The following is a 22,312-nucleotide window of genomic DNA, read 5'->3' on the forward strand; positions in this document are numbered from 1 at the left end:
CCAGAACTGGACTAAGTATGCCATCTATCGCCCCTCCACAGTTAGGGAAGCCCATTTGTGCAGGGCCATCCACAATGTCACGCACATTGCCCAGAGTCACAGTCTTTGAGAGCAGGATGCGATTAATGGCCCTGCACACTTCCGTCAGCACGAGTGCAACGGTTGACTTTCGCACTCCAAACTGGTTAGCGACCAATCGGTAGCAATCTGGAGTAGCCAGCTTCCACAGTACAATCACCACACGGTTCTCCAGTGGCAGGGCAGCTCTCATTCTCATGTCCTTGCGCTGCAGGACTAGGGTGAGCTCGTCACACAGTCCCATGAATGTGGCTTTCCTCATCCGAAAGTTCTGCAGCCACTGCTTGTCATCCCAGACGTGCATGACAGTGTGATCCCACCACTCAGTGCTTGTTTCCTAAATCCAAAAGCGGCGTTCCACTGTGGTCAGCACCTCCGTGAATGCCAGAAGCAATCTTGTTTCGTAGCTAGTACACCTGGTGAGATCATTGTTGCACTCCTCTTTCCTTTGTAGTTTAAGGAATAACTCCACTGCTACTCATGACACGTTGGTCAGAGCGAGCATCATACCGGTCAACAGTTCGGGATCCGTTTCTGCAGACCAAAGAGGCAGAGCACGCAGTACACAAATCATTGAAAGATGGTGCCAAATGCGGAGGGAAGCACAGGGATTGCTGGGATGCCAAGCAATGCATCATGGGGCATTGGAGCAACACCCAGGATGCCGTGCGACCCCCTCTGGCTTCCCACAACTCTTAGCTGCAGAAGAGAAAGAGGTGCTCTGTGGGATAGCTGCCCAGAGTTCACCGCTCCAAATACTGCCGCAAGTGTGAACATGCTATTGCGCAGGCAGCTGACAGTGTGAACATACAACAGTGGTTTCCCTTCAGCGCTCTCTGAGCGGCTCTGTAAACGCTGGCACTGTAACTCATTCAGTGTAGACAGACCCTTAGTGATTGGTATTATATGGTTGCACCTCAGCTGGGTGGTTGATTTCAGAGACTTGCACCTGGTCAGTTTCTGTTGTTGGAGAGGAATTGCTGTCATAGAGTGGGGTCTGGTGTAATTTTATTTACGTGCTGTACATGTTCTTATCTACTCTGTATATGTGAGGTCTTACTCTTTAGCCAGATATGAATTGCCAGGTTGTTTGCGTCCAGGTCATTCACCTAGATAAACTGGCAGGAACAGCTGTCTGTCTTTTAGTTGCTAGGCCTCCAGATCTCCATCCATCCTCCCAACTGTCACAGAACCTTCTCCTGGCTAAGGTATCGCTCTCCAGTCAGGAAGCAGAAAAACAGCATCAGATTTGCTGCCAGAAGATTCATCTCACTTTCTGCTGCTGACCTGTTAGAGCAGGGGTCTCAAACTTCATTGCACCGCGACCCCCTTCTGATAACAAAAATTACTACACAACCCCAGGAGAGGGGACTGAAGCCTGAGTCTACCCGAGCCCCATTGCCCTGGGTGGGGGCGGGGGCCAAAGCCAAAGTCCAACCCCCACCATCTTAGATGGGTAGGGGGCAAAGCTCAAGAGCTTCAGCCCCCAGCAGGGGGCCTGTAACCTGAGCCCCGCTGCCCAGGACTGAAGCCCTCGGGTTTCAGCCTAATCCCCTCATGGTGGAGCTCAAGCTTCAGACATGGGCCCCAGCAAGTCTAGGCAGGCCCTGGCAACCCCATTAAAATGGGTTCACGACCCACTTGGGGTTTGAGAGCTGCTGTGTTAGAGTAACAAAAATAGTCGGTAACTAAGTGGAACATATGTTACACACTTGAACACTGGATGCACTTAGAGTTCCACCGGTTTGAACAATTCTCCTGTTTTCTCAGAGATTGCTGACCTTTAAAACATGGAACACAGAATCAATAAAATCATTCAAAATCTTGGAAATTTTCAAGGGTGCTCAGAGTGTAAAATTTATGTACATGAATGTGTAACAGGCAGCAATCTGACAGAGAGAGGACTTGCAGGAGCCCCTTACGTTCTCTAAGGAATGAACGAAAGACTGGTGATCTCCACGATTCTAGTGGAGTCACCCTCTCTGTAGATACTAGGATATCATCGCTGCTAGAGATGATTTGTCCCTGTGACTCATAATAATATTTCTGAAGAACGAATGTTTTTTCTTTAGAATATATAAGATTGCATCTGGTGCCTAGTAGCCTCTCAAAATACAAAAGGGAGAAGAGCCCTGAAGCCCACAACAAGGTCTCTTCACCTTTCTCTCTCTCTTTTCAAATGAACATGGTGTTGTACTGTCAATGTACTTTTCGGGAACAAAATATAAACATTTCCAGCAAAGGATACTTAATTATTTTTTTTCCAAATGCTGTTGCCTTTCTCCCTGGTATGAGAAACCCTTTTATTTAAATGGGAAAGCCCATGAACTAATCCTTCAGTCCATTCCCCATCTCTTTGTGAACACATACATGGAAAGCAAGACTGAAATGCTAAGTGCGTTCTGTTCCTAAAATCCAATAGTACTTTGGTAGCATAAATATTTAAAATATTCTCCTAATATTGCTCACAAAAATACATCTACAAATTAACTTTACTGGATAATGCACTAGCAAAAAGAAGAAGGCTTATACACTGTAGAAAGTGTCTGGGACTGAAAGTCATGCTCAGTCTTTAATTAGATGAATATGCTGAAATTGACACAGCCTACCTGGAATGCAGTTCAAAAAAAACTTTGACAATGAGTAGAGTCCATATTCTCAAAGCGCTACAACTATTGGATTTGGATTAGGGCCATCGATTAATCACAGTTAACTCATGCAATTAACTCAAAAAATTAATCGTGATAAAAAAATTAATCATAATTAATTACACTGTTAAACAATAGAATACCAATTGAAATGTATTACATATTTTGGATGTTTTTCTACATTTTCAAGTATATCGATTTCAATTACAACACATAATACAAAGTGTACAGTGCTCAATTTATATTATTTTGTATTACAAATATTTGCATTATAAAAATGATAAACAAAAGAAATAGTATTTTTCAATTCTACTCATACAAGTACTGTACTGCAATCTTTTTATCATGAAAGTGCAACTTACAAATGTAAGGGTTTTTTGTTACATAACTGCACTCAAAAACAAAACAAAGTAAAACTTTAGAGCCTACAAGTCCACTCAGTCGTACTTCTTGTTCAACCAATTGCTAAGAGAAACAAGTTTGTTTACATTTGTGGGAGATAATGCTGCCCACTTCTTAATTACAATTTCACCAGAAAGTGAGAACAGGCATTCGCATGGCACTGTTGTAGCTGGCGTCACAACATATTTACATGCCCGATGCGCTAAAGATTCACATGTCCAGTCATGCTTCCGCCACCATTCCAGAGGACGTGCTTCCATACTGATGGTGCTCATTAAAAAAAAATGATGTGTTAATTAAATTTGTGTCTGAACTCCTTGAGGGGAGAATTGTGTGTCTTCTCTTTTTTATCTGCATTCAGCCATATATTTCATGTTGTAGCAGTCTCAGACAATGACCCAGCACATGTTGTTCATTTTAAGAACACTTTCACTGCAAATTTGACAAAATGCAAAGAAGGTACCAATGTGAGATTTATAAAGATAGCTACAGCACTTGACCCAAGGTTTAAGAATCTGAAGTGCCTTCCAAAATCTGAGTGGGACGAGGTGTGGAGCTTGATTTCAGAAGTCTTAAAAGAGCAACACTCTGATGCGGGAACTACAGAACCCAAACCACCAAAAAAGAAAATCTACCTTCTGCTGGTGGCATGATGAAAATGAACATGCTTCCGTCCGCACTGCTTTGGATCGTTATCGAGCAGAACCCATCATCAGCATGGACACATGTTCCCTGGAATGGTGGTTGAAGTATGAAGGGACATATGAATCTGTAACACATCTGGCATATAAATATCCTGCAACTCTGGCTACAACAGTGCCATGCAAACATCTGTTCTCGTTTTCAGGTGACATTGTAAACAAGAAGAGGGCAGCGTTATCTTCTGCAAAGGTAAACAAACTTGTTTGAGCGATTGGCTAAATTAGAAGTAGGACTGATTGGACTTGTATGCTCTAAAGTTTTATATTGTTTTATTTTTGAATGCAGGGTTTTTTTGTACACAACTGTACATTTGTAAGTTCAACTTTCATGATAAAGAGATTGCACTACAGTATTTGTAGTAGGTGAATTGAAAAATACTATTTCCTTTGTTTTTTACAGTGCAAATACTTGTAATCAAAAATATAAAGTGAGCACTGTGCACTTTGTATTCTGTGTTATAATTGAAATCAATATATTTGAAAATGTAGAAAACATCCACCAATATTTAAATAAATAGTATTCTATTATTGTTTAATAGATTATTTTTTTAATAGCTTAATAGGTAAAACATCATTCCATTTGGTTCAACTTTAAATTATCAGTTTAAAATCTATTTTATAACAAACTATCAGTATCTTCACATCTGTGAATCTCTGTTGACAGGAATGAGACAGAAACAGTATCTTTTTTGGCTTGCAGATTTAAAGATATAAGAATTTGGGTTTTCCACATTCTTTTCCCCTTTTTTTCCTAGTTTCAAGTTTCCATCTTTCCCTTTCTCCAGACTCGTCAGTTCCCCCTCTTTATCATTTTTCTTTCACTTCTTTGAAAAGATTGTTGTTAGCAAATACATTATTCAATATAACGTTAAACTTTCTCCAAATTCTAGAATCATTGCCCTGGATTTATAATAGAAAGTATTCTGCATGATAAAGTAAGAATTTTCACCAGGAAAAACAAATATTAAAAGCTCACTTGTTAAGGAACATTTATTCTTTAAGAAAATTTAAAATATTTTCAACCTGTGATATACAAACTGACTTAGCTTTGGTGATGGTCATTCTCCCTTGATATCACTTAACCATTAGACAAGCCAGCCGCAAAATGATTCTTGGAGTGCATAACTGTAATTAAACAGTATGTAATGCTTTTAATATTCAAATGCTTCTCCTGTCCATGGAACTACAGAAGAATCTTCAAAGATATCTTGGAATGGGGGCAATTGGACATGTAAGAAAACACAGTAGGCCTGATTCTTGGAGAAAATGGAAATGGGGATGTCCCTTGTTTTTGTGTCACCCATTCTAGTGCTGGTTGAAGTTCCAAGTGATCAGCCCTCACATTATACCACTGGTGAAGGAATTCATGTCACTGGGGGATTGGGTGAAGCTCTGCTATTTTCGGAACCCTTTGGGCAGCAGTGAAACTGGCAAGTTTCATTTTTGTCAACTTTGGGAAAGTTGTGAGCAACAGCAGAGGCAGGTGGGCAGTGACACTATTTACTGGAGTAGGGTACTCAAGAATACAGGCTGGGAAAATTAAGAGTGATAGAAGCACCCCGGTTGCAGCAGCAAGAAAGCTCAGTGCAGTAGTGTAAATACTGTTGCTCATCACAAGAGCCAGGAGGTTGGTGAGGTGTAAAGTAGCAGAGAACTCTCATGCTGCTAGCAGCCAGGAAGCACACGAACACACACAAAGTTGGGTGAGGGAGACTTCAAATTGGGAGAAGAAAGGAATGACCAAAGATATTTGGGAGGAGGTGGAGAACACGATGCAGGGAAAGAGAGAGAGAGATAAGTCTACATAAAGCAAAGGATGATAGAAAGAAAAGAGGAAGCAGACACTGAAGACAGCTCAGAAAAAGATACACCATGTTCTATTATGGGGGACCGGGTGGGAGGGGGAGAGAAGCAGAAGTGGAGTAAAGACCAGAAAGGAAGGAAGATATAACAAACACAAAGGGGTGAAGTAAAAGGAGTGGTTGAATAGTATTCAACAAATGTATTATTTGATTAATTTTAATGGTATTCATCAAATAATTTTAATTGGTATTTTTCTCTGGTATCCATGCAGCTCTTTGGCTGGTCAAATACTAATAATCAGGGAAGAAATTACTAAAGTAATGCTGATGAAATTCTTAGATTAATACAGATGGAATTAATCAAATGTGGGAGATGAATACATTCATTATTTGATTCAGCACTAGTAGTAAGTTACTTAATATGTGATGTGTTATTTTTTAAATTGCAAATTTGTTACAATTAAATACAGTATGAAATAAACAGCATGCAAGTGATTTATTTCTTTAGTGGTTAATTATCCCTAGTTCAGAGTAAGGAACTGTCAAGGTTCCTCCCCCACTCTGAACTCTAGGGTACAGATGTGGGGATTTGCATGAAAACCTCCTAAGCTTACTTTTACCAGCTTAGGTTAAAACTTCCCCAAGGTACAAATTAATTTTATCCTTTGTCCTTGGAATATCCACTGCCACCACCAAACTCTAACTGGGTTTACTGGGAAACGTAGTTTGGACACATCTTTCCCCCCAAAATCCTCCCAACCCTTGCACCCCACTTTCTGGGAAAGGTTTGGTAAAAATCCTCACCAATTTGCATAGGTGACCACAGACCCAAACCCTTGATGTGAGAACAATGAAAAAGCATTCAGTTTTCTTACAAGAAGACTTTTAATAGAAATAGAAGTAAATAGAAGTAAAGGAATCACCTCTGTAAAATCAGGATGGTAGATACCTTACAGGGTAATTAGATTCAAAACATAGAGAACCCCTCTAGGCAAAACCTTAAGTTACAAAAAAGATACACAGACAGAAATAGTTATTCTATTCAGCACAGTTCTTTTCTCAGCCATTTAAAGAAATCATAATCTAACATGTACCTAGCTAGATTACTTACTAAAAGTTCTAAGACTCCATTCCTGGTCTATCCCCGACAAAGACAGACTATAGACAGACACACAGACCCTTTGTTTCTCTCCCTCCTCCCAGCTTTTGAAAGTATCTTGTCTCCTCATTGGTCATTTTGGTCAGGTGCCAGCGAGGTTACCTTTAGCTTCTTAACCCTTTACAGGTGAGAGGAGCTTTCCCCTGGCCAGGAGGGATTTCAAAGGGGTTTACCCTTCCCTTTATATTTATGACACCCTTTACAGGTGAGAGGATTTTTCCTCTGGCCAGGAGGGATTTTAAAGGGGTTTACCCTTCCCTGTATATTTATGACAGGAGCAGAACATTGTTGCATTGCTCTAGGAGAAGTCTGAACAGGAGGTTGTGACTCCATGAGCCTCCCTGAGTCACAATCTCCATCCTGGTTCCACAGCTGCTCCACGGAGGAGTAATCTGTGCTGGGTATACAGCAGGTGAAGCACATGTTTTTTAGCATGCAGGCACATCTACACTTACCAGGGTGTTGGGCAGTCTCTGCTTCTCCTGCCCACCTGTGTGAGGTGATGGTCGGGGGGGAGTGTAATGGCTTTAAAGAACCCACTTCTGCTCCTGTACTGCTCCCCAAGGTGCCACAATTTGGTCCTGTAATTGCCAGGGATTTGGCTTTCAGTTGTGTGGTGACAGCTATTTTTCACGTTGTTTGGTAGGCTTAGTTTTCAGGCTAGTAGGTTTTGCGTAAATTTCAAGACCCTAAGTATGGTACCGTTACCAGTTTTATGTTTATGTTTAGGTTTGAATGCTCAGCATAAATGTTCTCTGTTCCTTTCATGTCTGTGACATGAGCTGTGATTCAGTATTAAATGTTTAATTTAATACAAGGCACATTGTCAGGTTAAAAATCATGTTTTAAAAATATTCCTTACCCATGCTACCAATTAGGACAATTAAAACAATCTAATTTATTTTTCACCTTTTGGTGCTCATTGCTTACCTTATACATTTATTACAGCGTCAACAATGAAAAGAAACAAGCCAGCTTTACTTTTGTTTCCAGTCGTTTTCATTGTCTGGCTCTTAAGCACTACCACAGTATTGTCAACTCTGCAGGAAAAGGTTTCAATCCAAGCAAAATTTCACCTTCATTAAAAAACAGACAAAACCAGTGAAAATATTTCTTTTAACATTCGGTTTTATAATTTTTTATATATGCAATGTGAACTTTTAAAAGATGGTTACTATAATAAATTAGGTTTTTGAATAAAAATGAGAAGTAATAGCCTTCAGTTATGATCTGGGAGGCTGTAAAATAAATATTTTAAGAGACTAAAAAGTGCAAAATTTAGCAGGGAACCATGGGTTTCTTCTAACAGCTGTAAGGTTTTATTATGTACAGTACACTAATTATTTTCTTTGCACAATAGTGTCTTAATTGCTTTGAGCTGCAAATTCCATTAGACTTACTACTTTCACAATATAACTGATTTGTATCATACTATTTTTTATTTCTCTCAATTAATTGTTGTTTCTCATTATTTTCATGAATTGTGGAAAAGAGACAATTTCACTTTTTGGCTAGAATTCAGATATCCTAAAAATGAAAGTGCAAAAGTGGTCCATTTTATTCTTAATCCCTAACCAAAAATATCAACTCTGCAAACCATTTCATCTTCCGAGACTAGACCAAATAATTTCTGTTTGATTCTGTATTTCATGGGCTCTTGTGTCCAGTAGCAATAACATATTCAGTTCTGCATTCCTTGCCCTCCCTTACTTTAATATGTTATACAGTGCTACAATTTGTAGTATGATTTAAATAGTGATACAGTAACAAGAATGAGGTAAAACCACATATGATTGAAAATTACATGAAAAAATTTAAGCCTTTAACAATGAAAGCAAATGCATATTCTATTACAGACTTTGCCTGTCTTTTTAATGAATTTTCATTTTTGTTAAACAGAGAGCATCAGGACAACAACAGGAGATTAACAACTTGGTACAGAGAAAAATTGCTGTAGATGAGGAAAATGGTCTCTTGAAGAATGAATTCAGTAATTTGCAGCAGAAATTTAAAGATAAAAGTCAAGAACTTAAGGTATATTGACTTGTACATAGTTGTATAGGACCATAGCTTTGAAGTACTTCTTTAAGCAGTGTCAGTCTTTGTGGCACAGAAAGTGACAAGCTTGGAGGAAAAATTGCCTTAGGCCTTGCTAGACCTTACAGTTTTCTCACACACCAACTCTGAGAAAGATGCTTTAAAGCTACAAATCCAAGCTTTATAACTTTCAGATAAATAGTTAATGATGGAAATGGAGCAAAGAAAGTAGGAGTGTGAAGATGTGGCTTCTTGTAATTAGATTCTGATGGGACTGGCATTATTAATTGATAAAGCCGAGGTCTGGGAGGATATGTCTGTGTGGGTCTCAAAAATAGCTGGGGACAGCATCAAAGGCAGCTTGATCAATTAATGGGCTCTTTGCAAATGTGTACTCATCAAAGCTGTCATCCAGCTAAAAAATATGACCCTTCCACCTGCATGAAGGAGGCCAATAAAAGTACACAGGTGACCTTGGCCATCAAATATAGAAGAAGCTGCTGTGAGGGTAAAACTGCACAGTTTATATTTGCTGATTAGTTCTCACTTTTTTTTGTTTATCGGCCCTTGTGGTACTGTTCTACAGGACACTAAGGAGTGTGCACAGAAGAAAGAAGAGCAAAACAGACTGGTTATAAAAAATCTGGAGGAGGAAAATGAGGGATTAAATACACGCTGCGCTGACCTGCTAAATGACCTGGAGAAACTGAGGAAGCAGGAGGCACAATGGAGAATAGAAAAATCTGGTGTTGATGCCAAAATAAAGGTATGAGATGGAATGGACTACTGGATATTATTTCAGAACTAACTTCTCCCAGGCACTTGCACTACATGTTATTTTCTTTAAATAACAAGTTATATATTCAAATCTACCAGTGGGGACTGACATTCATTTACATTCCTTCACTTAAGACCCACAGCTTTTTAAAAATTGATGTTGCCAAGCAGGAAACTGACTTCAAATAATCATCCTAAAATGTAATCATTAAAAGATAAGATATTGGAGTGTGAGATAAAAGGTAATTCTTTAAAAACAGCTTTTAAAATCTTCTCATTTAAGATTTTTTTTCCTCAATTGCAATTTAATATAATTTGATTGTAGTGGACTTGATATTTGCTATTTTGTAAGATGGTTTTACGAACTTTTCAACTATAGTTTTGAATACATTGCATCTTAGCCTCCAGAGGGCTCCACTCTTCGTGAAAGGTTTTTTCACTGCATATCATATTCAAAAAGTTATATTCATTGTTTGATAAATGTGTTGTTGCTTTTTCGTTTCATTTGGATGCTTCCTACAGAATGTCACACTGTGCTGAAATGTGTAATACTTCCAGTTTTTAATTCCTTACCAGTCTTTCTCATGAAAACTGGCATGTCTTTTTAAAATATTTCTAAGTAATAAGTCACAAACGCTAGTATCAAACCGTTTGTTAGTGTTTGTATGTGTATTTATATAAAGTTTATGTATTTTTGTATTATTCAGTCTAAGGTGCATTGAATACATATATTCTTTTTTTATATAAAATGCATCATCTCCTGATATACTGTATGTCATAAACAGCACAACTTTGGCTTGTACAGAAATGTTTAATATTTTTCATGACAATTTAGTGGTAGTGCAGCGTACAATGATGTAGGGCCCTTTGATCCCAGGGAGAGAGAAACATGGAATGCTGCAGAGGCAGTCCACTGAACCCTGTGCTCTTTACTGACGCCCATGGCTGTTTTAGACATGGTACTAAAAAGCTTTAAGAGCATTTCATCCCTCATAAAACAGAAGATTAGTTACTTAAATCCAAGGCCCATGGTTGTCTGGAAGGTTTGTATCCATTCCCAGGACTCTATGAAGGGCTTGGAGTTCCTCAAAGGGGAAACTTCACTAATAACAGTATATATTAAAATGATTTAATTAATTTTCAGGCTGTCAGTTATGTTGTTGCAGCATCTCTAGTAAATTGTTGCAAATAATTTAACTCCCCATAATTTCCCATTACACCAATGAAAAGAGTAAAATCAAAATTCTTTGGGTTGATTTTATGGCAGCTAAAGTATACCATAAAGAGAAGGAGGTTTTGTTATAATGGTGTGAGCACAGGAGTAGGGGTAATCAACTCCAGCTTGAGCACTGACTCTCTCTGTAAAGTTGGTCAAGTCACTTGACCGCTCTACTTCAATTTGCCTCATCTGTAAGGTGGGTATAATAATTCTTATCTCACAAGACTATTGTGAAGATTATTAATTGATCTTTCTAAAGGGCTTTTAAGAGGAAAAATGTTGTATATGCACCAAGTAAAGATGATGTGCTTTACTTCAGAAAAAACAGATACATTTAAACTTTATTATGTACACATGGATTTAAGAAACTTTGTTTTGCTAAAACAGTTACCTTATTCATGATTATATTACTTATGCATAAATTAGCTATAAATATTTGCTTGACGTTTTAATGGATTCCAGTTTGAATTAATTTCTTCCTCTGTTCTGTTCATTCTCCCATTTCCATTACCAGACATTTTCAAGAATATGTATTGGATGCCAGATTTGTTTTTAACAGGACCCTATTAAACAGGATGAGAAATAATACCCTTACCCCAAAGGACAAATATGAGATTATCAACTTGTACTGTCTTGGTCTGAAAATGATCAGTTCTCCCAGTGTAACATGTTTCTTAAATGCTTTTAATAACAGTGTTTTTAAAATGGCAAAATAAGTAACAGGATTTTTTATCGTCAGTGTGTTGATTTTAAGTGATTGTAAAAATGGCAAAGTAGGGGTCCATATTCATTGTCTCTGAATGATTTCCATATAAAATTGGCTGTGTTTAGAAGTGAAATGTTATTTTTCTTAAACGCCGGCTAAGCTACTGAATCTGGTATCTGGGAGTCAAGCTGGGATCTCTTTGGCTTGTGCATTAGCACTGGTAAAAAAGATCATTGTTGTTAATTTTGTTAACAAGGGATCCAGAAACAGTCCACCTCACTCTCCATAGTCCTCCTGAATCCAATTGTACAGCACCCAGAGGGAGAATAAGATTAAAACTAATAAACGTAAAACATCCTAAAACTTTACTTTTAAAATCTCTTCTGTAGATATTAAATATTTTAGTTCTAAATGTCCTAGGCCCTTTGAAGGTTAGAAGTGACTACTATTTCTCCCCTTTCAATGGGATAAAGCACCGGTTTCTAGCCCCGGAGGGCTTGAGATATCAGGCTTCAAGCAGTGACATTTGTATGTATACAAAAGCTGTCAGTGTTGTCCAGCTATACCAAAAGAAGGACAGGAGACACTTGATATGGTTTTAATCAAGCTGCAATTGTGTTATTAGATGTCTGGGTCTACCCGGCAGATAAAAGTGTATAGTGCAGATAACCCCACGTTCATTCAATAACCACCTTGAGGGGCTTCCACCAGTTCCCTTCTTTTTCCATCGAGGTCCCGCAGCCAACCCATTGCTGGTACCTTACCATCCCCACATCCATCCCAAACAAGGATTAAGGTGGGCTATACGAAAGGGGGTTGGCTCTCTGCCGTACCAGTCATAGGAGCCCCGAACTCCCACAGTCCGCTCCTGTAACCATCACCTCCTGTTTAAGTTCTTTATCAACCGTTTTTTCCGCATACTATACCTTACCTATTGAATACCTGCACTGGACATCCGCTCCACTCTTACATAATAAGTTGCAACATATAGTCTAATTCCCTTTACTCCTCACCAAAATGGGGCCCTGCTTCCCCTGAACCTGCTGTGGGGAAGGCAAATAAAAAAAAACAACCCACTTCACCTACACCAATCTGGTGGTGAGGGGGAAAATTTCTTCCCAACCTGCCTAAAAAGGAGCGGCTGCCCACAGCAGGTCCTAACAGAACCTGGTATTTTGCCACCTCAAGGGGAGGGAGGGTGGGTGCTGCTTCGCCTGCACTAGTGAAAAGGGGCTTCTCCCCCCTGGGCTTTTCCCTTTTCAACTCCTCAGCCCTTCCAGTCTCAGAGGATAAGTCAGTGTTGTCATGCTGACCCACTCCCCCTTTTGCAGCGCCTTCTGAGCCTCTTTCCCCCCAACCCGAAAAGTAATGTGGTGAAAAGTGAGTGATAAATACAAGGTGGATTGATTTAAATCAAAGCAATTTTAATCACTGATTTTAATCATGATTTAAGTCAGCAAGGTGAAAACTTTGATTTTAAATAATCGATTTTAATCTTGTTTTGTATTTGTACTTGAGTTATTTTCTAATTGTTTGGTAACCATTAAAATATGTTGATTTACAACTAAATATTGCCTTTACGCTAAATGGTGCTTTCTTTTTGCTAACCAGGAGGATATACTAACTATAAACATTTATTTAAGCTACTTGTATAGATTAACTTGCATTTATTCTGATTCTTAATTTCTAAATTTTTTTTAGAAAATGTTGCATGATGCATATCTTAGTTACTAGATGATTAATTTTTTATTGACGATTTGTGTCAAGCTGTATTTGGATGGAAATTCAAATTCAATTAAAATGTGCAAAACCAGCATTCAGTTTTTTTAATTATATATAAATATAAGGAATAAAAAGATTTTCAAAGCATGTTTTGCAACTCCCAACTGGTTTCTTAAATTTGAATGAACTAACCATTGAACTGAAGTAGTTGAATAAACTGAAGTGAACAAAATATTCTCTGCACCTGCAGAAGAGGCTACTGCTGTCAAAAGCTGGTTTGGCATTCAATGAAATCTGGTTCTAAGCGATTAGCCAATGACTTCCACTAGTTTAGTGGTTTGACTTTCTTTAAAATTTGGTATAACATATGTACTACTTAATGTTTTTTATTTAATTTTATATTTAATGTAAATAATTTTAATATATTATTATAAGTTTAGACTTTAACATAGGTTGTCAATTTCAAATTTGACTTTAAATCGGTTTATTCTTTAAAAGTACAAATCTGTATTTAATTTAAACAGAAAAACTGATATAAATAAAAAAATCTGATTTAATTTTTTTAAGTAATCAATTTACTCACCCCATTTTTTATCAATCACATTTATCATATGCCTTTCCAGTTTATCACATATGCCTTTATGAATCTTGTTTGTGTACAGCATAGACCTAATTCTCACTTGTGCTAAGGCCTTTTACACTCCTCTGGTAGCATAAAGTGGTGTTGAAGTGGGTAGGAACAGCATCCTGATGAGAATTCTCCTATGCAGGGGATTTCCCTGGCTTGAATAGAACTAGTGTAAAGACTCTATATAGACCCTGCTCTCAGCCTCCAGGTGGATCAGGAACATGGCCCTGCAATATAGAAAACAGCTGTTTTCTGTTTCCCAGAGCCCATTGTGGGCCATTGGAAGCCAAGCAAAAGTTAATGTACCCCTGTGGACTGTCTAATTTACACTGGGGACGGGGCAGGTTCCTGCACAATCCCAGAATATGAGGAATGCAAAAGAGATTTAAAGCCACCTTTGTTCCCCTTCCCAAGTCCAAACATGGAATAAATGAGAATCTGACCCAATGCCTGGTTGTGCATAGTCTCTGATTTACCCCTTGAGAGTGTAGGGCTACCACTTTTCCTGCAGGCAGCTTGGCTTCAGTCCTATTGGGAACAATGAGAGGCACTGGACATCTTTAAGAACATTCTGTAGCTTCATGTCTCCATTGAGATAATGGGAAATGGTGGGTATTTTGACAGAAGCCAATTCTCCCTGAGTTTTTCTCAACTCTGTAGAACACAATGAGGAAAAAAGTATGAAAAAAAATTAAATGCCTTTAAAAATCAGTTTCCTTTAATCCAAGCCTGCAAACACTAAAATAGTTGATTTATAATGTTATGGTTTTTGCATAATGTCACTACAGGACACAGCTATGGTAGTTTGGGTGCTTTAGATGCACATTTCCATGCTTTACCATGTTTGGTTTTCATTTAAATTTCCTGGGTTTATAGTTCTTGGTTTTGGAATAATTAGAATCTTACAGTAATGATTTTACCTTGTTCATAAGTTCTTTTCTCCATTACTCCATCTTAACATAGTTTTTGTCTGGGGGGGCAGGGAGAGGAAGGGAAGGAGGGAGGGAGAGAGAAAGTGTGTGTGTAGGGAATAATTGTATGTTCTTTGTAGTTTTTAACTCTTACTGGCTCCCGTGCTTTTTAATATATTGCAAAATTAATTCTTTACAGAATTTGGAAACGGATTTAACAGAGGCAAGAAAACAAATGGAAGACTTGAACACTAAATGCAGTGACTTGTCATCACAGGCGGTTGTTAAACAGACTGAATTAGCACAAAAGGATTGTGATGTGGCCAGAGTTAGGCAAGTATTTCACATCTCCATTTGCTAAATAAGCTAATCACTTGCAATATTTTTAATGACATTATTTTATGATTTGGAAGAAATATCTTGTTATCACAGCTACTTTTGCAAAACAATGTATTGTAATACCAGCCTATTTTGTAAGAGTCACACGTTATCTTGGAAATTTTTGGATAGCTAGCCTTGGAATCTACTATTTATGCAAACTATTTTTGTTCCTTTTGCCTTTTGTGACGTTCAGTTTTTTACAGAAGGGATGGACATTATTAAAAATTACACTTCTGTAATTAGCATTGGGTCAGAGAGTTGTCAATCTCCACTGCAAGTTGCAAAATACCAGTATGATTAGTAACATAAGCAATTAATTTGAGAGGCTAAATGCCCTAAACCTACAAAAGTTTCAAACCTAACTTTAACTTTTTAATTAGAATCAAGTCTGACAGGTCAACAGAAGTCTACGCAAGCCTTTGCTAAAGGTTTAAAATGCTGTGATTTAAGCTTTATCTGAAGTCTCACACATCTTTTTATTAGGCTGAATCTGGAGGATTAGTGCTGCATATTTGAGATGTGTAGAAGAAATGAAAGATAGGCCGAATTATATGAAATGACTAGGTTATTAAAATCATCAAAATGACAGCAGTGGCAGAAGACATCCAACAGGTTTAAGCAGATTGATGAGAAGTAGTCCATTCTTTTTCTCTTATTTACATAGTTCCATAGGAGTACACAGTGCTGTCTGGTAGAAGGGCAGTGTTAGACAAATAGTATCCCTTGCCCAAAAGAGCTTACATTCCAGGAGCACTAGTTGGAATGGGGCAAATAAAACAGATCAATACGATATATAGATAGCAGTCATTGCAGTTGGAATGCTTATTCTTCATAGTTTTCAACCACTAATAATTTCACCATAGGGAATAAGTCTTTTGTCTTTAAAGAAGACAAACGAGATCTTTGTAATTTTTATGTAACTTAATTTGTCTTCCTGGGATTAGTGTAGGGCAGGGGTGGGCACACTACAGCCCATGGGTGGCATCCGGCCTGTTAGACTATTTAATCCAGCCCTTGAGCTCCCGTTGGGGAGCAGGGTTGGGGGCTGGGGTTGCCTTGCCCCGCTCCATGCATGCAGTGGCTCCAGATGGCTCCCGGAAGAATGGGCAGCCAGGGGGCTCCACACACTGCGCCTGCCCCAAGAGCTGGCTCTGCAGCTCCCATTGGCCAGGAACTGCTGCCAATGGGAGCTGCGGGGGCGGTGCCTGCAGACTGCGCCCCATGGTAGCCGGACGGGGACATGCCACTGCTTCCGGGAGCTACTGGACATAAGCGCTGCCGGGACTCTTCAGCCCTGAGCCCCTCTCCCTAAACTCCGAGCCCCTCTCCCTAAACCCCAACCCCCTGTCCCAGCCCTGATCCCCCTCCTGCCCTTCAGACCGCTCGGTCCCAGCCCAAAGCACCTTTCTGCATCCCAAACCCCTCATCCCTGGCCCCAGCCCAGGGCCCACACCTCCAGTCAGAGCTCTGACCCCCTCCCACATTCCAACACCGTGCCCGAGCCCCCTCCCGCACTCTGAACTCATAATTTCTGGACCCAACCCAGAGCCCACACCCCCAGCTGGAGCCCTCACCCTCTCCTGTACCCTGAGCCTCAATTTTGAGAGCATTCATGGTCCGCCATACAATTTCCATACTGAGATATGGCCCTCAGGCCAAAAAGTTTGCCCACCCCGGTCTAGCATCGCTATTGAAAAAGATGTCCCTAGTTCTTTTCATGTTTTAAAGTCATAAATTCAGGATCTCAGTGGTTAACAAAAATACAAGAATGGTATGTAAACACGAAAGATTTTAATAGCCCGATCTATGGAAAGACAATCTGATGGAATTTGTAAACTTTATCAAAAGGCTGACAGACTTTAAAATATTCCTGAATATATTGTTGTACTAGAACTATGCTTCTCTGTGGCCCAAGATATCTATGGTGTGAGGGTATAGGGGTGGGAAAGGACACTTTCAAAGCAGGTAATCAAAGCTGACAAAGTTACTACACATTTTCTGCGGGAACAGCATGTTGCAAACTGAGTTGGCCATGCCAGAGGACCTTAAAATCTCTTGACATATATTTTACAATATCCACTACAAGTCAGAACTTGCTAAATATAGACACTTGCTCATTTTACAAGCTTTGCTAGGCCCACAGCTATAGTTGGAGCAGTGAGGTATCACAGGTAAACTCTTATGAAACTTTGAATTTTAAAAAAGTAACTTTGCCACCCATTGAACTTGAGTGAATGTTGAAAATATACATCAGTATTTTAAGAAAAAAGTATATAAAGAAATTCTAAGCTGTGTTTATATGTATTTTCAAGTATTTTGTTTGTTTGTATGGAAAGGCAGAAATAAGGTCTCCCGAACAGCCTTAACTATGATACTGTCATTCCAAATTTATGAAACAAAATTGCACCCACTACTTTCACAATATGAGTCATATTCCCCCACTTCCATATCTCTTTGTCTCTAGGGCTTTAAATAGACCCAACTGCATCCGATGAAGTGAGCTGTAGCTCACGAAAGCTTATGCTCAAATAAATTGGTTAGTCTCTAAGGTGCCACAAGTACTCCTTTTCTTTTTGCCAGTTGCCATAGGATCTAGGTGCTGAATCTTCACATTACCACATTCCATCAGAATATAGTCAGTTGACCACAATATTTACACAACTTTCCTTTATACATATGCTCCTCATCTTTTTTATTATTATTCTTAGTCATCTTTCTAGGTACATTATAAAATATGTTTTCCTTTTATGAGTAGTTTTCTGAAATATAATTTGCCAAGATTTGTTTGTAAAAGGGCATTATTTGTTCTGTTTGGGGGGCATATTTCATGTTCCATATAGAAATTCTTTAAGGATTTTTACTGCTGCATCTCATGATACTGGGGTGGGGGCAAAATTATCCCATTTTGGATAGTTAAGACTTCTGTTTCAAACTAAGGCAGTTTAAGCATTTTGGTTTTTGCTGTGCTTCATTATGAAGTGTTCAGTAAAAACTACTGAAATTAGAAAAGGACTGGTTGGATGTGAATGTTGCATGCCTTGAGAGGCATATGTATATACATCAATTCGCAATTAAGTCTCTTCCTTTTCTCTGACTTGTCATAGAAAAGAGCTACACACTTGTCCTTGGCATTTCTACTGTGGCACATGCACAAGTTCCAAATTTTTAGTATTACTTTAATGTTGCTTATTTTTATTCCTTATTTTTGTTTCTAAAGTAATAGCTCACATTCTCTCATTTTGTTTATATACTATCTTTTCTACTAGGTCTTTTTTTAGTATAGTATATGATCGTGATGTGGAAAAACTTCTCTATTTTTAAAAAAGAAAAGGAGTACTTGTGGCACCTTAGAGACTAACCAATTTATTTGAGCGTGAGCTTTCGTGAGCTACAGCTCACTTCATCGGATGCATCCGATGAAGTGAGCTGTAGCTCACGAAAGCTTATGCTCTAATAAATTGGTTAGTCTCTAAGGTGCCACAAGTACTCCTTTTCTTTTTGCGAATACAGACTAACACGGCTGTTACTCTGAAATCTATTTTTAAAGTTAATTAAAAGATCTACAGAGCATGGGAAAAAATAAAATGTGTGCCATAATCAGGTACAGGAAGCATATTCTCAGTCTGTTTGATAAAGAACTTTTAAATATATCAAACCTCCCAAACCACCAAAAAACTTTTCCATAGGGTATAGCCAATCCTTGCCTGTAGCATCTTTGCACAGCTGGCATAACATATAGGGATATATAATGGCAGGGCTGGAAAATGCAGTAGAAAACTGTAACCATTTATAGAGCGCTGCAGAGAAAAATAAAACCTAAGTAAGGAAAACAAATAGCTGTGTTCTAGTTTAAGCTAAAGCCCAACAATAGACATAAGAGGATGGAGTTTACTCTAGGAGAATATCTAATGACAGATTCTGACCAGGCATGACACAAGCTATACCTGCTGGCTTTCCACTCCAGGAAGCTGTTAGAGCAGAAGCATCCTCTTGTCTCTGTGCTGGCTTCCTTGACTGTTACTACTGTGGCCCAGAACCAGATGATGATCTTTCAACCTGAATAGAACAGTGTAGAATAAAGTACTCAGTGCCTATTTAGTCAGAAAATGTTTGTGGTAGCACAATTAAATACAATAACACAGAGTCCTCCAGTATCACTATGCATATAACTAAACACCATTAACAGGGAAGTCAAGATGGAATAATCTCTTTTTAAAAACTTCCCTGTGTTCTATGTCAGAAGAAAAAAAGAACTATTAATGGTTTAATAAAATAAAATAAAAATGTTCTAGTCGCTCAAGGCCTCAGTGCCTTATTCTTCTGAAACAATGTTCATTTTTTAATGTCAGCAAAAAATGGAAAATTCCTCTGTAGGCAGGAAAAAAAAATCCCCCCCCCCTCCTCAAAATCAATTTCAGGATTTTATGGGTTTAAAAGGACACACTTATTCCCTTAGTTGCAAATCTCTTCTTCTTAGACACCAAAACAGAAGCACCATCTAATCAAATTAATCCCAAACATCTTGCTTGGTAGAAAAGCCAAGAGATCTGGCTTCCTTCTTTCAGCATCTTGGTTGGCACATGTTAGAGGGAGAGCTAAGAAAGATAATAGCAGATTCCCTTTTAGTTGACAGGCATATAACAGGGTGATATTCTGTCTGCATTTAATCTTGCCATAATTTTTCAAGTCAATTGGAGTAGAAGGACTTCAGACGTCCTGGTGTACACACCCTGGTGCTCCATTTATTTTGAGTACACAAATTCATGTTTTTTTCACCAAATCCTGCATTTTGCTAGTGAGAATTTTTTTCTTTCTTTGAACTATGCAATAATTCTTCATTTGATCTCTGGGAGAACTTTTTGTAATTAAATTGCTTTCTCCTCTGGCATATTAAAAGTTACAAGGATTTTCAGAATCACTCAGCACTGGGCTTACTGTGCTCCCATTGACTCTAGTGCAACATTGACTTTAGAGCAACATTGAGCATTTTTGAATATCCACCCAGTATCAATTACTCGGTCTGAAGATCAATATTTATTATAAACTTCTGTGCCAAATCCAATCTTTTGTTTGTTAAATATAATTTTTTTAAGATCTGTGGAAAGATAGTTCTCATGGGTATCCTTGCTATACAACAGGTGTTTTAGAGAAGCTGCCACCTGTCCTTGATGTACTGGCTTTAAAAGGTTCCTGTTTTAACTGGCATTTTTTGGAAGATACCAGAATCACAAAGAACCGAAAGGGCAGAAATACTGCCAAAAGCAGGGTGGGCAGGAGCAGCTCTGAAATGCATCTTCCTTGCCATTAGTTCATGCTCATCTCCAATGCAAGATCTCTGGATCTCTTCAGAATGCACAAGAACATTTCTATGTCCTAGAAGGCTTAAATCCTGTTGTTGGCCTTCAGAACATCACAATTCTTCTGTCCCAAGATTTCAGTGTTGAATTTCAGAGATCTTCTTTTAAAGTTGTGTTGAGTCTCAGGATTTAGGCTTAAATGTGTGCTGTCTGTTTAAGCCAAAGTGATTCATGTCTCTTGGATACACAGAGCTGTTAGCTCAAGAGATGGTAGTACCCTCTAACCCATCAGTGGGCGCCAAGTGCCGTTGCAACACACCAAGCTAGTAATGCTCAGAACACATGAGTTCCATCATTGCTGCTATACAGTCAGGGATTTTCAGCTCATTTGCTTTGGTATACACTCAAAGCTATTTCACAATGCCCTGAAAAGACTTAAGTGACAGCGCCTGACACTGTGGGTATCAGGTGGTGCAACCTAGAGACTTAGTACTTTACTTTAAGTCCCTCAATATTTGGGGTAAAACGTTGGAAGATGCAGCTCAGGCAAAGCCCCACACACTGGCCATTATTGGGAAAATAAACAAAACCAGCAAATGTCAACAAAGATGATGGATATGATGAGTATTTTTAATTGATATGTCCAGCTTTTTGATTGACAGCAGTCGCTCATTTTACTTAAATCACTGGGAAGCCACATGTTCGCTTGCAACAGTTAGTATGTACAGGGCAACATGTGTTCAACATCTTTTGGTATGGTTGGGATAAATCTTTAATGCATATTCAATTCAGATATAAATACTAGCATTTTCCAGAATTCATATTAATCAAATAAATGAACCCACACGCTAAATAGCACTATAGTGAATCTTAAATACCTAAAATGGCTGTTGCCAGGAGGCGGTGGCCATTTTAAGCATGTTATAATTATGTCTGCAGCTCCTCCATGTTCAGTTCTCCTGGCACGGTTCCCTCAGATTAACCCTTTCCCCATCCTTAATGGCCAAATAAATATTTCACTATGTCCATGGAGTCAAAGTACCCCTTCTGTTAGCCAGCTCCCTTCCTCTGTTACCAGAATTCCCACCCCATGTCCATGTTTTTTTAGTGGTTACATCATCTGTGCCACCCTAAAAATGAGTGGTTATCAGTATTCAGTAAATATTGATAACATCCTATTCAGTATTATTTGACTTTTAAAAATGTGTTCTTCCTATCTCCTTGGTCTTCAGTAACATGTATGTATGTATGTGATATATATATCAATCAATGTGTGTGTGTACATATATATGTAAAATATCACTTGGGTGTATGCTTAAATCTATCTCTCTAAAGGGAAGCAATTAGGCATATGCCTAACTTAAAGCATATGCAAAGTTCTTTTCTGAATAACGCTACTGTCCTGAATCGGGAGCCAAGAGAGAACTGGTATGCAACTTGTTATCCTCTTGCTTAATCTCTTACTAAAGAAGGCAGTGATTTCTCTGAAATCCAGGAAGTTGCGTTATAAGTTTGGTAGTTGCTATTAAAAGACAACATTTTTCAGAAACTACCATGCGGTAACTGTTTGTAGATGTTGACACTCTCATGGTGACCACTTTAATTTTATAAAATGTAGACACTTGTACCTGAGTGATGATTTAAGTAGTAGAAATGCCCCCCTCCCCACCAAAAACACCCCCAAACCAAAACCATCACATACTACATAAGAACACTTTATTTTCCTGAGGAAATCCTGGGAACTTTATTGTTCATTTTAAATAAGGTGATTTTTTTTTTCTGTAAGAATTCAATGCACATTGGTGCATAAGAAAATGACTGAAGAAGCTAATTGTGAGTATCAG

General features: G+C 38.6%; 1 protein-coding gene across 5 annotated transcripts in view; it reads left to right on the plus strand.

The window, feature by feature from the left end:
* The window catches only part of CNTLN (centlein), a 294,736-nt gene that overhangs the window by 71,695 nt on the left and 200,729 nt on the right, over positions 1-22,312 (plus strand). For all 5 annotated transcript variants that reach the window (XM_084628742.1, XM_084628743.1, XM_084628746.1 and 2 more), the window contains 3 exons: positions 8,690-8,824; positions 9,414-9,593; positions 14,990-15,127. In XM_084628742.1, coding sequence (XP_084484868.1) covers positions 8,690-8,824; positions 9,414-9,593; positions 14,990-15,127 — 453 coding nt within the window. The remainder of the gene's footprint in view (positions 1-8,689; positions 8,825-9,413; positions 9,594-14,989; positions 15,128-22,312) is intronic.

Source organism: Lepidochelys olivacea (assembly GCF_965140295.1).
Source record: "Lepidochelys olivacea isolate rLepOli2 genome assembly, chromosome: 5".
Classification (NCBI taxonomy): domain Eukaryota; kingdom Metazoa; phylum Chordata; order Testudines; family Cheloniidae; genus Lepidochelys; species Lepidochelys olivacea.